This window comes from Cavia porcellus, unplaced genomic scaffold, assembly GCF_034190915.1.
Source record: "Cavia porcellus strain 051 isolate PalLab524CR breed Dunkin Hartley unplaced genomic scaffold, mCavPor4.1 scaffold_8, whole genome shotgun sequence".
In the NCBI taxonomy this organism is placed as follows: Eukaryota; Metazoa; Chordata; class Mammalia; order Rodentia; family Caviidae; genus Cavia; species Cavia porcellus.
In genome coordinates, this window is record NW_026947491.1 from 20897829 (window position 1) to 20914253 (window position 16425).

General features: G+C 41.0%; 1 gene segment (V, D, J or C); it reads left to right on the forward strand.

Annotated features, from left to right (window-relative positions):
• The first annotated feature begins 15355 nt into the window (after nucleotides 1-15355).
• On the forward strand, nucleotides 15356-15857 carry LOC101788907 (Ig heavy chain V region 1B43-like). The segment is given in 2 exon segments: nucleotides 15356-15454; nucleotides 15538-15857. Coding segments are annotated over 2 exon segments (366 nt in total).
• The last annotated feature ends 568 nt before the right edge of the window (nucleotides 15858-16425 follow it).

Below are 16425 nucleotides of genomic sequence, written 5' to 3' on the forward strand. Positions count from 1 at the left end.
AGTGAGCACTACTATTGAAGCTTCCTACCCTGTCATACCCAAACGCTCTCTGCTTTCCCCTCCCTTCCTGAGTCCTCCTCCTCAGCCTGCTCTTTACCAGGGAGACTGTGGGGCTCTGTCCATCTGCTCATGGCCACAGTGCTCTGTGGTAACACTGAGTAGAAACTATGTCGACACTCCCTCCAACAGCACATGCATGGGGGAAGACTGCTGTCTTTTTAAGCTTACTCAAAGTGTAAGAAGACTTAAATCCATCATATATGTTTATAAGAAAAGAAAATAATAAGATAAAGCACTTCAAGAACCATAAAGAGGGTCTGTCTGAATTTTTGATCTCAGAAACATGTGAATCTTTAGTTGCTCTTGTGGTCTGGTTCAAGGACCAACCACATGCAGAGAGGACCTGAGTGTACAGGGAGATGTGTGTGAAAGTATTCTCCCCCTGATGGCACTGTGAGACCCACACTAACACCCCATGGTCTGGTCATCCCTGCGGACCATGTCTACACTTGAATTGTTGATATGAGACTGGGTGTGATGGATACAACAGCAGCAGCATCTTTACTGTCCCATTTGGAAAGCAGGCAGGACCATGTATGCCTCCTGATGAGGATCCTCCCAGTGCCTCACTGGGCAGAGCTGCAGGACTCAGGCCCTGAGTAGGATGCGTATGCATTAATACTTTCCATTTTCCACTTTGCCTTAGAGTCTCTGTGAAGGTCTTGCATCACAGAACATACTACTACTTGTAAACATTAGATACATAATTTTTAGATCTATTACCTGTAATGAAAGGGCACAGAATCACTGAATACATCAATATAGCTCACAGATTTCTCCCATGCAGACCTAAAGAATCCAGGATGTATTACTGCACAGGCACAACCCTGCGCAGAGTGCCTGTATTAGCCTCCTGTCTTCAGTTTTTACTCTGCAGGGAAAGGAACAATTAAAATAGTTCCTGTGATGTGTAGATCTTCCAGAAACACAATCAAGGTCATATGTAAGGTGGTAAAGCAGAGTGTGATGGGTGCTTATGTCTATGGCAAAGCAAACTGAGTAACCCATTATTACCAGGTCATTTTCTGAGGCCAAACATCCTCTTCTGTACTGTGACTAGAATTCTATTTTGCGTAGGGCACTAAAATGGAGACATAGGTCAGTGAGTTATAAAATCATTAACCCTTGGTTTCAGGGGAAGCCACTAAGAACACAGGGCTTCATAGGAAGCTAAAAAAAGGGCCAACATGGATGTCAGAGCAGCAGATCAGCCCAAGCCTTACCACAGAGGACCTGTGCAGGTGAGCAAGTTCCAGAGATTACACTTGAGAAAAGGTCCTAGGGTTTCACCCCACTCATACTCCCAGGCTCACTCCAAGAACAAATGTGTGCCTGAATGCAGCACAAACACTGCTACTTGCCAAGATATGGAGTGTCTTCCTTTGACCCTTTGTAATTCACCAAGAGAAATCAATAGAGATTTCCTATGGTGACACAGCACTTATCCTAAGTGGATCCTGCACAGAACGTTGGGGATTCAAAGCCCCACCCTAGTTATATCTTCTGTTCTTTGCACTGGTTATCACAATGATATTTTGTGCATTCCTCATGTTTCTGTCCAAGGAAAAATCAAAGACTCGCATGAGAATTTGCTGCAATAAGGCAGTAGCCAAACAGTATACTTTTGTCTAGAAGATACTGCATCATAATTTTGGGTGTTTTTTTTCCCTCAAAAATGTGGTGAGCTTTGTCAGTTTGCCAGCAATGAATTCATTAAAGAGATCCTAACTCTCCATCCACAGAGAATATTATCATCGTCAGGTTGTTCCTTTATCTAGAAGATATTAAAATTGTACTAGAAATACGGAATAAACTAATTAAGAAAAGAAGAAACTCAGTGTGTCCTGGAACTGCTTTTCTAAAAATTAGTAGTAAAAGAAAAATTGGGTCACAAAGAAGGAATATTGATAAATATTCACACTTTCAGAAAACAGAATTCTAAAGAAATATAATCACAGGATCAAGACTAAGGCAAACTTCTGATAAAATCCATTCTCACAAAACAAAGCAAAGGAAAAGTATATTTTGCATCAGACATGTACCACAACCCTGTAATCCTGACTCCTAGTAGCATGAGGCAGAAAGATCACAACACATTTGAGGCCACACTTTTCCACATAGTGAGTTAAAGGTCAAACTCATGTCGTGGACTATGAAATGACACTGCCTTTCAGAAAACCAATCAAAAAAATGTGGATACAATATGATTACCATGTGCTCAGGTTTAATTTTACATGTATTTCTCCTGTGCACATGTCATTTACAATATATACTTGTTTAAAGCAGAAAACTAACATGAATTAAATATTTGTCATAAAGAAATACAACACAAAGAACAAAAGGAGAAACTGAATCTAGATAGGCAATGAACACCTAGTTGCTTCACAATGTCATTTGGGGAGAGGAAACCTAACACAGATGGCTTTCTTCTCTTCTCAGATGATTAGAAACTTCTCTGTGAGGTAAGCACGGAAATCACAGCCTTATTTTCGGTTCTTGCTGGCTCTGCTCAGGTGGGACATAGATCACAGGAAGACTTAGAGCAGGACACAGGTGGATCTCTCCTGACAACAGAAATGACAGTAAAGGAAGATCTCAAGCAGCATGGATAGAACTATAGGAGAGAACAGCTAGACACAGAGGCAGTTTTGATTAGTTTGGTCCTGCTAACAAGCACCAGAGCCTGGAAAGAAAGGCAGTAATAACAGGGTACATAAAGGGAAAAGTGTCAGGAGGAATCAATTGCGTGATCAAGAAAGTGGAGCCATCATTGCCCTGCTTCAACCACTGCCCTAAATTATCTTTCCACTTATCACAGACTCAAACCCAGCTGGACTTCAGAAGAAGAGGTTCCTCTCAGTAGCACAAAAGGAGCATACATAGCCTTTATGTCCCCTTCATATAGGAAGTGTGCATCCTATATGCAAATATCTGTTCCACCATTAGATTTAAAATCTTCCATGGGACATGGGAGCTCACAGCACCATTGCCAGACAAGGCTGAGGTCTCCCATCAGTGAGATATAGAAGATGAGACTGCTGGGTCTTATCATGTGCCTGGTGACAGCTCTCCATGGTGAGTGTCATCTATGTCAGACATGGACGATGAATGTCCTCAGTGTCAGACATGACTCCTTGGAAATGTTACCAAAGCATGTGACTGACTGATTTTTATGGTCTTCAGGTATCCTGTCCCAGGGACCACTGCAGGAGGCGGGACCTGGCCTACTGAAGCCTCTCAGACCCTGTCGCTCACGTGCTCAGTCTCTGGATTCTCCATCACAACTGGTAGTTACAGGTGGAACTGGATCTGTCAGCTTCCAGGAAAGAGCCTGGAGTGGATGGGGCTCATATGGTCTGATAGTGACACTAACTACAACCCATACGTTAAGAATTGCATCTCCATCTCCAGAGACACGGGAAGAATCAGTTGTCTCTGCAGCTGTACTCTGTCACCCAAGAAGACACAGCCACCTATTGTTGTGCAAGAGCACAGTGATTTGATGCAAATGTGAGCCCAGACATAAACCTCCCTGCAGGAATCTCATAACCAGCAGAAGGCAGGCTGCTGTAGGAACCAAATTCTCATGCCTTTGGTAACAGCCTAGAGGGTTTATTCAGTAGTCAAGTGACACAGATATCAGAGACCTTCTGTGTCACTGATCCTACAGCGTTATGTTTTGATGGAAGCAGGCTTTTATTCTTCCCCATGTATTTCATTATTTATTGCACAACCCATTTTCAGTGAAGCCCTTGTTCACATTGTAAGTGATTACATTGTCTCAATAGTTTTTAGGTGTAGAAACGTTTAACCATGAAAATTATTTCTGTGTTGACAGCAAATCTGGTCTGCACATGCATGGCATCTCAGCCTGATGGGCACTTTCCAATTCTATTCTTGCAGAGATTTTACTCTGAACAACTAGACATTACTGTACATTGAACTGAGTATTAAACTCTTACTGGAGCTGTTCATTTCCCTACATTTGCTGATGTTGTGCCATGCCTTGTCGAGTTGTGGTAGACTCCACTGTAGAGGGGCCTCTCTCTGCATCTCATTGGTAGAGACCATCACACTGTCACACATCCTGCAGTCATAGGTCACTGCCCCAGCAGTGTTTGATAGGACCTGCAGTTAGTTGTAGTGAGTCTCAGAACCTCATGGAATGTCTTAAAGGTCATATTTATTTGTACTAAAAAGTGAATCTCCTATGTTTACATTACCCTCAATAACACTTGGACATCTCTGCAAGCTGATGTCAGCATGTCTGGCAACACTGCTGCCTCATTTGCCAGTTTACATGGGACCTGACCATGGATTCATGAAAGAACATGGTGCAAAAGCAGACTCAATACCAGAGAAGAGGTCTTGGCCTGTCCACAGAGGAACTTGAGTCCTGCTCTTTTGTCCTCTCTGACTCCAGGAGGACATGGCTGTGCCAGGCCTGGCCTCTGACACCTGCCTTGTATGGAAACATTTAGAGGGAGCTTTGGAATCACAGGGATTTGTGATAAGGGAAAACATCACTGAAAGATTTGCTAAGATGGAGATCACAGTGGCCATAACTCCATAGGTTCCCATGTGTAAGCATTCATTTATTCATAGTTTCAAAATTTTTGAACAAGCTTGATTATTGAAGAAATCTGAACAATGATTGCACATAATTATTTATCTTTTTATCATCTGTCCATTGATCTATGTGTGTTTGTACTCATGATCATCATTCTATCCATCTATGCTCTGTCATATTACTATTTACCCACCAACTCTACACATTCATCTTTTATTTGCATATCTATTATACATTTATTATTTATACATATTCTTGTTATCTGTGTTTCATTTTGTGTCTTGTAATTATCTGTTCCTCATCTATGTATCACCCAAAATTTAACTCTACTTTATTATGCTGCCCATCCACATCTTAACTATTTCATCATTTTTAACCTGCCTGTCATTGATGGATATATTATCTGCTTATCTTAAGTGCATTCTAAATATAGGCCATATAAAAATCTGTTGATGTAATTGTAAAGACTGATATATTGTGAGGTTTGTCAAAGAGGCTGAGAACAAGATATAACTCATGAGACCAATTGCCCATGATATAATTCTTCATGCAAATCAACCAACATCACTGCACTGGAGCAAAATATATTTGCTTAACATTTAAGCTTCCACTTAAGAGAAATCTAGCAGTCCCTGTCCTGAGTATTTTCTATATCAGAATAAATTTGTGGTTCACTGTGCAATCAGCTCTTGCAACACAGTTAATTTAATGTGTGTATTGAAAACTAGAATGAACACATATGACTTTTAAATGTGTTGCAGGTATACAGAAAGCATCCACAGATTGACTAAAATCTTTCCATAATGGCCATATGTCTTCCTGCACGTGCTGCAGGAGTAAGAACCTGGTCTAGTGAAGCCGTCATAGACTCTGCTCCTCACTGGGCCCTGTCTATTTACTCCCTCACTGGTGACGTCTCTGAGGCTGGATCCATCAGTACAGAGAAAAGGAGACTGAACAGATTTGTAAGATGATGAGAGCTGAAGCCCAGCTGATGATAACTCATCACCAATTCGCCAAGTTAACACCACCTCAGACCAGAAAGAGGGTGCTGGAGGCAATAAAATGAAAGCAGTAGAGGAGCAGAGGGCCCTGGGGATGCACAGAAAACTAGGAAGTGTCAAAAGAACAGGTGCAGAGAAGGAAGATGGGAGCAAGCTTTCTGTCAGCATCCAAAGTTTCCTTTCTGACTTAGCATTATGTGAATTGAGCAGACCTCAGTGTGCATCCACTGCAGGTAACATAAGACATTTCCACATCTCAAACTGCAAAGGATGTATGAGTTTTGGTGATGGTCAATTACAACACATACACATACAAATATGTTATATATTAACATTATTTATCTCCATATGAAAATATGTGGAAGGGAAATTAAGATTTTTATGGTAAAAGAACTATGATTTCAAAAACGTAAGTGCTTAAGAATATCCAGTCATGATGACCATCAGTATTAGTTCATTTGCTAATATCTGTGGAGAAATATTGTTTCATGGATGGCTAATATTTCAGTTTAGAAAAATGTACCATACAAAAAGACACAGGAATGACAATTTATAGAAAAGTAAAAGAAACTTTCATTACCTATCTGTATGATGAAAACGATTGTCAATTTTTGACAAATTATACATGTTAAAATATATCTAATTAATAATTAATTAAAATTAATATGCATTCACTATAATTATTATGGGAAATGAAGTTGTCGATATCATAAGTCAAGATACAGCATACAATGGAGCATATGTGTCATGGAATCATGTTATCTAATTATTATGTAAAGTTGGTAGGCAGAAAATTCACTTCATATTCTATCATTTGAGGAAGATGTTTGGCAGCATCACTGAGCAGCACTTCTTTGACTTGTAGACTTTCATTACCATGGCAACATTTGTAGACCCAAATCCATAGGATGCTCTTATTACACATGAGCTCACATCTCATAGGTCTGTCAGGCTCCTTGCTCTGTATGCACATCTGCAACACAGAAAAGCACCAAAACCTCTAATCTCAAACATATTTAACTCTGGGAAAACTAGTACGTGTTTTTCACAACACAAACACATATGAGGTATCATATCCTCACTAGTATTAAAATATTGCAAAATATCTCCCAAAACATACTCACATGAACATTACCTTCCCTAATTGAGGCTTCCACAATACAGGAGTCTCTGTAGCAGGGGCCTATCCCAGCCTGGACCCTGCAGCTCTTCGGAGAAGCCCAGCCTTGGGTGCCATGTATACCTGCTGTGGTACCAGGACTGGACACAGTGCCATGGAGATTGCAAGCTGAGTTTTCCTTCTCAGTGTTTTAACAAGATTGTTTGTAGAGAACAAGCAATACTGACTGAGTGAGTTAACATGATTTAGAGAAACAACTCCTCTCTGTGACAGCTTCTTGAGCAGGATGTCTCTGTGTTTGCAGGTGTCCAGTGTGGGGAACACCTGGTGGAGTTCGAGGGAAGCTTGTTGCAGTGGTAGGGTGCCTGAGATTCTCCTGTGTGACTTCTGGATTTGCCTTCAGTGATTGCTGGATTATCTTGCTCCAGCACCTCCAGGGAAAGGGCTAAGAGTGGGTGTCAAGTTGTGGTAGCAAATAGTACACTAAATGTGAAAGAATGATTCACAATCTTCAGAGGGAACTCCAAGAACACACTGTATCTGCAATGAGCAGCCTGAGATCAGGGGACACAGCCATATTTTACGATGCAAGAGACACAGTGAGAGGACATCATTGTTAACCCCAACACAAAGCTTCCTACAGGGCACCCAGGATCTTCAGGCAGCTCTTGGGTCACAGAGAGAGCACAGGGTCTAACTCAAAATATTTAGAAGAAGGTGAAAGGCAGTTTATGTCAGGATCCAGAACTTCATATAATACTTATCCCTGTGTACTCCAATTTCATGTGTTTGTCCCTACCTAGGAGGTCTCTGAGTTACAATATGTCATTTGTCTAGATTTATCCATCTTTATTAGCTGAGTAGCAGTCCAATAAGTATAACTAGGATATTTTCTTTATACATTCATATGTTTATGGTATACAGGCTGCTTCTAGGTTTTAGCTATTTACAAATCATGTTGTACACAGATTGATATGCACATAGTGCTGCAGTGTGATGTTTTAGCTGATTTGTGAAGATGTGTAGAATGGTAATAGAAGGATCATGTGGAATTCCTACCTTCAGTTGTTTGAGGAAAATCCATACTGATTTAAAATGTCTGAACTAGTTTCCAGCTTCAGGAATATCATGGCAGGGTTCATAGGAAGGAAAGTTAACATGACATGAGGATGGTCACGAGCTGCCTGGTGATAGGATGTGGGACAGAAACAGGGAGGAAGGGATTTCAGAGCAGCCTCAGGACACACAGAGGATGACATGCATTATCTGTTATTTGGGTGTGTGTGGCTGTTCAAGATTCCCTGTGTGTTAATATTTTCAGGTGCACACATTATATATGGGCAGGTCAGACCTTACTTTAGGTGAAGCTTTTACAGACAAACAACAGATAAGAACATAAGAAGAGTGAGAGAGATAACAACAGTCAACAATGAGAGAGCTGCTAACAGGAACCAACACGATCACTGGTTTCCTCTCTGCAGGCAGCAGAAAGCAGCAAAGTCATACAAGTTCTCAGTACAGGAAGCGGGGACATGAACCTCAGCAGCTGTGTCCCTCTCTGTCCAGGAGCCAGATCAGAAAGCTCCCCACAGCCTCAAAGATGACAGAACCACACAACGGGCATAAACTTATGACATGAAATCTAGTATACATGATACAACAGTTTCTGGCACTTTCATTGCTTCACAATGATTACAAATTATATGACATCAATAAAAATCCATGATCTATGTACATGAACAAAAGTGAGTGGAGCTCAGTAGATACACACAAAGCACGACTCTCACATAACTGCATTCATAAGTATTTTCAGTGCTATCATTCTTATCAAATTGAACATTAGTATTCAATGCCCTCTCTGAGATATCCAGGCTCCAGCTGTGTATACATCAGGAGGCCATGCAAATAGGGCCTCCCTGTGCTGATGAATACCCGCCCCGCCCTGACCCTGTAGCTCTGCAGAGGCTCCCAGCACTGGGGCCCAGCTCTTTCCAGTAGGTGATCAGCCCTTAACACAGAAGGCTCACCATGGAGTTCACAGTGAGCTGGGTTTTCACTTTGGCTGTTTTAAAAGGTAATTCAAAGACCAGAGATTTAATGCAGTGGCCTAAGTTCATGCCTGGCAAGCCCAAGGTGGTGAGCTCGATCCCAGTTAATAGAAAAAGAAACTTAAAAGGTAATTCATAAAAAAAATAAGAAATACTGAATGTGTGAATCGACACAAATGAGATAAACAGTGGCTCTCTGTGATAGTTTCCTGAGCAGGATGTTTCTCTGTTTGCAAGTGTCTTGTGTGAAGAGCAGCTGGTTGAGCCACGAGAGGCCTGGAGCCACATTGGCGCATCCCTGAGACTCTCCTACGTGGCCTCAGGATTCACCATCAGTAGCTTCCGCGTGAGCTGGATCCACCAAGATCCAACAAAAGGGCTGTAGTGGATCTCATACATCAGTGATGATAATAGTAATATAAACTACACAGTCTCAGATAAGGGCCTATACAACATTCCCAGGGACAATGACAAGAATGTGCTGTGTCTGCAGATGAGTAGATTGAAGCCCAAGGACATGGCCTTGTATTATGGTTCAAGAGATACATACAGTGAGGGAAACCTCCGTGAGAGCCCAGACAAAAATCTCCCTGCACTGGCGCTGTGGACCAGCAATGGGTGTGAGAGACAAACTGCTCAAGTCTTCCTTAAACACATCCAATGTACTGTGCAAAGAAAGAAAATAACAAAGGCTGAGTAAAACAGGACTCAATAGGCCTGAGTAGAAGAGAAGGGTCTCCTACAGTAGGGAAGTGGGCCAAGGGAACAAAAAAGAGGGGTGAGAAGAAGGGGAAAGGAAAATAAGTAGAAAAAAACTTTTTTTGTGTAGCAGAACTAAATGACCTCAATTACTGCAAACATTATATGGCATAACAGGAGCTCTGTAAGATTAACATCCACAAGACTGAAATATGAAATAGGGAAATTGGAGGGGTGGGTTGGAGGTGAGAGGGGAAGGGAAATTGGAGGAGGGTGTTGGAGGTGAGAGGGGAGAATTGGACGTAAAGAAGGAGCTGAGCTCTAGTGTGTGCACCTCACCACTCCCCAGAAGGACTGCCTAGTGCATGAGCTTCAAACATAAACCAATAAAACTAAAACAAAACAAAAGTGAGGTAAAATGTGGGGTCCTGTCAGGATCTGAGGCCTCTCAATGAAATACTTATCCCTGGTCCTTAAATTTCACATGTCCATTCTCATCTCAAAGTCTGAGCCTAGTGATTGCTGTTTGGATAGAAGATATTCTCATCTGTGAATCTCAGGGAACCTGGTAAGAGCCTGGATGGAAGTTGGAGCCACAGTGAGAAGCAATCAGTGTGAGCCCAGGCACAACCCTAAACTCTGCAGGGATCAGGACCCACAGACCCTGCACCTCACAGCCCAGGGGTATGCAGTCCATCAGAGGGAGCCGAGGAGCACTCAGGGGGATCATGTTGCCCAGGAGTCAGCCCTTCCAGGTCCCAGCACAGGATCAGCTACACACAGACCATGGGGGGACTTTAGCTGCTGATATTCTGGGCCTTCACCCCCTATGACACAGTGTCCCCTATGGAAGTATAATAATAATGGGGCTGAGAGTTTTTCATTACATATTCTACATGGATGTTAGGCTAATAACATTTTATAACTATAAATGTGTTAATCACTTGCAAAATTGTTGAACTAATGTATGTATTAACAACATCCCCAATCTGAAATTAAGAAGATCATTGTTAGTGAGTATATGCTATTAAAAACTGCAACAATCAGTGCAAAATCATTATAAATCAATTTTCTCAATGCCAAAGGGACACCAGCCATGTACAGCTCTCCCTGTTCATTCTTGAACAGCCTACTCCCTGACCCCATCAAGGGAGTACAGATCCATTTCTGCCTCTGAGGGTTTGCCATTTCTGCAAAATTTCTGTAAGATTCTTTTTTTTAAATTTTATTTAAAAGGAAAAAGAGAAAAACACAAAACAAAACAAAGCGGTGTAAGGGTACACGTAATACAAAACTACAAAAAAAAAAAAAAAAACAGTAAGAAATCACCTGTTAATAGATTACATATTATCATCTTAGAAATAGTTGCTCAAATCACAGTATCAAAGAATACAAAGTGGACATTCAAACAGTGAGACTGCAAACAGCTGTGTTCAATGATCCAAAAACATTAATATAGTCAGCTATTTAACACCCCTAAACACACTTGCTGTTATATCCGTTAGAGCTCTTTTTCCCCCTCTCTTTTTTACAACAAAATTTACACATTTTGGATTTTATTACTCCTTAGTGCTTATTACTTTTGGGGGGGGGAGAATAAAGTCAAATATGGCAAAACAAAGCTGTCAGTCAAAACCAAGGATAGACATAGCACATGATGTAAAACAGAGTACAAGATTCTTAAAATAGAGAGGTTTTTATCTAAATTCAGTGCTTAGTGAAATAATTTCAGTTGTTTACATTTTATGCCACTTTCTAAGTTTGGGATACAAATTACAGGAAATACACAAACTATTTTGGAAGTGGAATTAATAGAGTCCTTGAAAGTGATGGTGAAAGTGATATCTTAGTTCGTCTACTAGTTTAGTATCTTTTCATATAAACACAATGAATTTCTCATATGATTTTATCATTGTGTATTTACATAGAATTTTCAAATTCTGAGTATACACAAAATATTCCAAGCTGAGACTCATAAAAATTCGCCATGGTAAACATAACTTTCAAACTATCTAAAACTGTACCAATTGATGGAGGAGCATCAGGTAATTTATGTCTACACATGAAATATTCTTCATCCATAAAGATGATAAAATTTATATCTTCATGATTACATTAACATTTCTTAAAACACATACTCATAGACATAAAAGAAATCCCTCCCATATGATCCTAGAGACATAAAATATCCACCTTTTTCAAATCATTATATCCAGAAAATACTTTTACAATGTCCAGGTCTATGGGGTATGAATTACCAAGTCAAAACTGAGAAATATCACTTGCAGTAATGAATTTACAGATGGAGATAAATAAAATGAAGTGTTTTTATGATACTTTAAAATACAGATAGTTTAAAAATACACATAAGTATGTTCATGAGAGAGTCACAAATGATTTAATACTGAAAATCTCATTCAAATGAATACTTAAAATTTTATCTAACTGTACATGGGTAAAATTTCTGCAAAGTGTCATTGTAAAGCATAAAGCAAAAGCTCTAACACATGATACATTTCTGAGGCAAACAATCAGCTCAGAAACCAAATATAAAGTTGAAACTTACTGCCAAGTTTCAGTGATACACTAATATGGAAATCATGCATAGATGTGTAAGAATAATACAACGGGGAAAAATGTCCCCCACAAATTAGAATGTCCCCCACAAAGTAGAATTCATCTCTAATTACACAGATATGGAAACCAGAACACCATGGGAGGAATCAACTTAAAAGAAAGGAAACTTAGTAACTTGTTGACTTCCTAAGGTAGTCAAGCTATAAATGAAACATGTTTACTGAATGGAACACCAAGGTCACAAAAGGGAACCTGCTTATTTAGGGGCATCTTCCCTGTCATCCCCAAACTCTCCCTACTTTCTTCCTCTCTCGCTGAGTCCTCCTCTTTATTCTGCTCTTCACCAGAGAGACTGTGGGACCCAGTCCATCTGCTCCTGTCCACATTCCCTTGTGGTCATGATTAACACTTGGTAGAAACCATGCAGACACTCCCTCCAACAGCACGTGCATTGGGGAAACTGCTGTCTTTTTAAACTTATTCAAACTGTAAGAAGACTTAAATCAGTCATGTATGTTCAAGTACACTTTCTTTAAACAAATAGCGAGACAAACTATTTCACGAGCCATGAACGGCATCTGTCTGAATTTGTGAACTCTCAACTATGTGCATCTGCAGATGCTGTTTTGGCCTGGTGCAAGGATCAACCCCATGCAGAGAGGATCCGGGATCCAGAGCTGTGTATCAAAGTGGGCAGTGGGTGAAAGTCTTCTCCTCATGGCACTACGGGGTCTACACTAGCACACCGAGGTCTGGTCATCCTCACTGACCATGGCTACACTTGTGCTGGTGACATTAGCCTGGGTTGGTGGGTACAACAGCAACAGCATCAGCAGCATCTTTTCTTTCCCATTAGAAAAGTAGATGGGCCATGTGTGTTTCCTGGGGAGGATCCTAACCATTGCATGTCTGAAGAGAGCTGTAGGACTCAGGCCCTGAATAGGACATACATGTATTAATACTTTGTCATTTTTTAATTTCGCCTTAGAATCATTATGGAAGTATTACCTCAAAGAACATATTCTATAATTTCTTGTATCTATTGCCTATAGCCGATGGTCACAGAAAACTTGAGTAATTTGATGTAGTGCACAGATCTCTCAGATGCAAACTTGAAGTAATCAGTGCATGTCACTTTGAGGACACAGCTCTGAACAGAGTGCCTAGTACTTAACCTCCTGTTTATACCTGTTACTCTGGAGGTAGAGGAAATTTAATAAACAATCCCTGTGCTGTAGAAATCTGAAAGAAAAACAATCAAGTTTACATGTAAGGTGGTAGAGCAGTATGTGACCCATTGTTGTTCTGTTGAAGTGAAAACAGTGTAACCTTTTCCTATAGAAGTATTCACTCTGAACATACATCCTCCTGCATACTATGAATATTATTCTATTCTAGGCAGAACACTAATGGAAGCAGAGACGAATGAGCTAGAAAAACATTGCCCGAGTGATTCCGGGGAAAGCATTATAAGGACACAGGGCTCCACGTAAAACACGGGAAAGGAGCAGAAATTGATGTCGCAGCAGCAGGTCTCACACAAGGAGTTGAGTCTGACCACAGAGGACCTGACCAGGTCAACACATTCCTAACTTTATACTTGAGAACAGGCCCTGGGGTTTTATCCCACTCACATCCCCACATTCATTCCCATGGACAACTGTCTGCCTAAATGGGGCACAAACACTAGTGCTTGCCACGATTTGTGTAAGCTCCTGCACCCTTTGGGTAGTTCCCCTAGAGAAATCACTAGAGATTTCCTATGGTGACACAGCACATATCCTAGTGGTGTATGCAAAAAAGGACAGGGACTTAAGTGCCTCACTGACTATGTCTGTTGTGCTCTGAACTCGATATGGCAATGACATTGTAAATATTCTTCACGTTGTTCTGAAAGGAAACGTCAGAGACTTCCATGAAAATTTGCTGAAACAAGGCAAGATCTGATGACTTTGATGCATGAAACTTATTACTGAGTATCTTGTTCTCAAAACTCTTAACTGTGATGAGAATTGTCCATCTTGAATGTAAGGAATTCATTAAAATGACCTCAGGTATCCATGCGTGGAGAATATCATTGTTAGGTTTGCCAAAAATTCTGTAAATATAAAATGTGGAGTAGAAATTTGGAGCCAATAAAGATAAGTCACTGTCATCGGGCACTCAATTTCTAAAAGAATGAAGTCACAAAACAAGAATGCTAATAAGTATGCATATTGCCAGAAAATGAAAGTCTTAGGAAAGAAAATCATAAGATCTAGTTTAAGATGAACTTGTAATAGAAATCAACTTTCATAAAACAAAAGAAAGAAATGTATGTTTTATTCAGGCATGGTGTCACAACCATGTAATATTGATCCTCAGGAGGATAAAACAGGAAGACCACCACACATTTGAGCCCAGCCTTTGCCACCTAATGAATAGAAAGGAAATCTTGTAGCATGTACTTTACAGTGATTTTTTTAAAAACCAGCCAATAAAATGAATGCAGAAACAATATGATTAGCAATTCTTCAGGTTTATGGTTTAGAGATCTTGTAATATGGATGGTGCACATGGTACATAATTGTTTAAAAATGGAAACTATGATGTGATACATTTAGTGAATTTAGTAAGAATCTCTAGAGAAGAAGAGAAGCATCTTAATCTCTACAAGCAATGACGACTTAGTTGTTCCACAAGGTGGTTTGGAAAGAGAAACCTTAACACAGATGGCCTCCTTCTCTTCCCAGAGGATTAGGAACTTTTCTGTGAGGTAAGCACAGTGCTCACATCCCTATTTCCAGTTTCTGTTGGCTCTGCTATGGTGGGACTTGGATCACAGGATGTCTTAGAGCATGAGGAAGGTAGACCTCTCTTCACAAAAGAAATAACCGTCAAGCAAGCTCTCAACCAGCATGGGTGGAACCAAAGGAAAGAGTTGGGGGAGACACTGAGGGAGCTGTGATCAATTGGGTCCTGAAAACCAGCGCTAGAGCCTGGATGGAAAGAGACTCAGATTGGAATACAGTAAGGCAGTAAGGTTAGGTGAAATCCATTTTTGGGATCAGGAAGATGGGATCATCATTGCCCTGCTTCTTACACGCCTCCAAATTTATCTTCCCACTTATCACAGACTCAAACCCAGCTAGAATTCAGAATACGAGGTTTCTCTCAGTAGCAATAAAGAAGCAGACATAGCATGAGCTCAGTGTCCCCTTGATATAGGAAGTGTGCACCTCATATGCAAATATCTGCTCTAACTTTAGATTCATAATGGGCTCGCAGTTTGTGGAACATACAGCTCTATTCACAGACAGGGCTGAGGATTCCTAGGAAGCAGTCTAAAACATGACACTGCTGGGTTTTCTCCTTTGCCTGATGTCAGCTCCTCATGGTGCGTGCCTTCAATTTCAGACATTGATCCATGGAAAGGTTACCAAAGCATGTGACTGAAAGGATGTTTTTTATTGTTTCCAGATGTCCTGTCCCAGGTGCAGCTGCAGGAGTCGGGACCTGACCTGGTGAAGCCATATCAGGCTCTGTCCCTCACCTGTTCAGTCTCTGGCTACTCCATCACCAGCGGTTATAGTTGGAACTGGATCCGTCAGCCTCCAGGAAAGAGCCTGGAGTGGATGGGGTATATAAGTAGCAGTGGTGGCACTGGCTACAACCCATCCCTCCAGAGCCGCATCTCCATCTCCAGAGACACAGGCAAGAACCAGTTCTCCCTGCAGTTGAAATCCATCACCGCAGAAGACACAGCCACCTATTACTGTGCAAGAAACACAGTGCTTTGATGCAAGTGTGAGCCCAGACATAAACCTGCCTGCGGAGAAACTTAGGATCAGCAGGGGGCGTGCTGCACTCACTGACTTAGGAAACCACCTCAGCCCTGTAGTAACAGCCTGGAGTGTTTTTTCAGTATCCCAGGAACACAGATTCTATCGACCTTCTATGTCGCTGATCCTATAATGTTATGCTTTCATGGGACCAGGCCTTTATTAGATTCCCCATCAAATTCATTGCTGTTTGCACAATGTATTTCCAGTGGAGCCCTTGTTCATAACACAAGTCATTACACTGTCTTAAGAGCTTTAGATGTAGAAATATTTAATCCTGAAAAATATTTCTCTATTGACTACAAGCCTGCCGTTCACCCATAGGACCTGTCATCCTGAAGGGCATGTTCCAGTTCTTCTCATGGAGACACTTTCACTCTCAATTTCTGGACATCACTGTATGTTGATCTGAGTGTTCACCTATTATTGGAGCTGTTCATTTCCACACCTTTGGTGATGTAGGGCGATGCCTTGGATAGCTGTAGTAGATTTCACTGTGGAGGGGCCTCTGTGGGTATCTCATCTG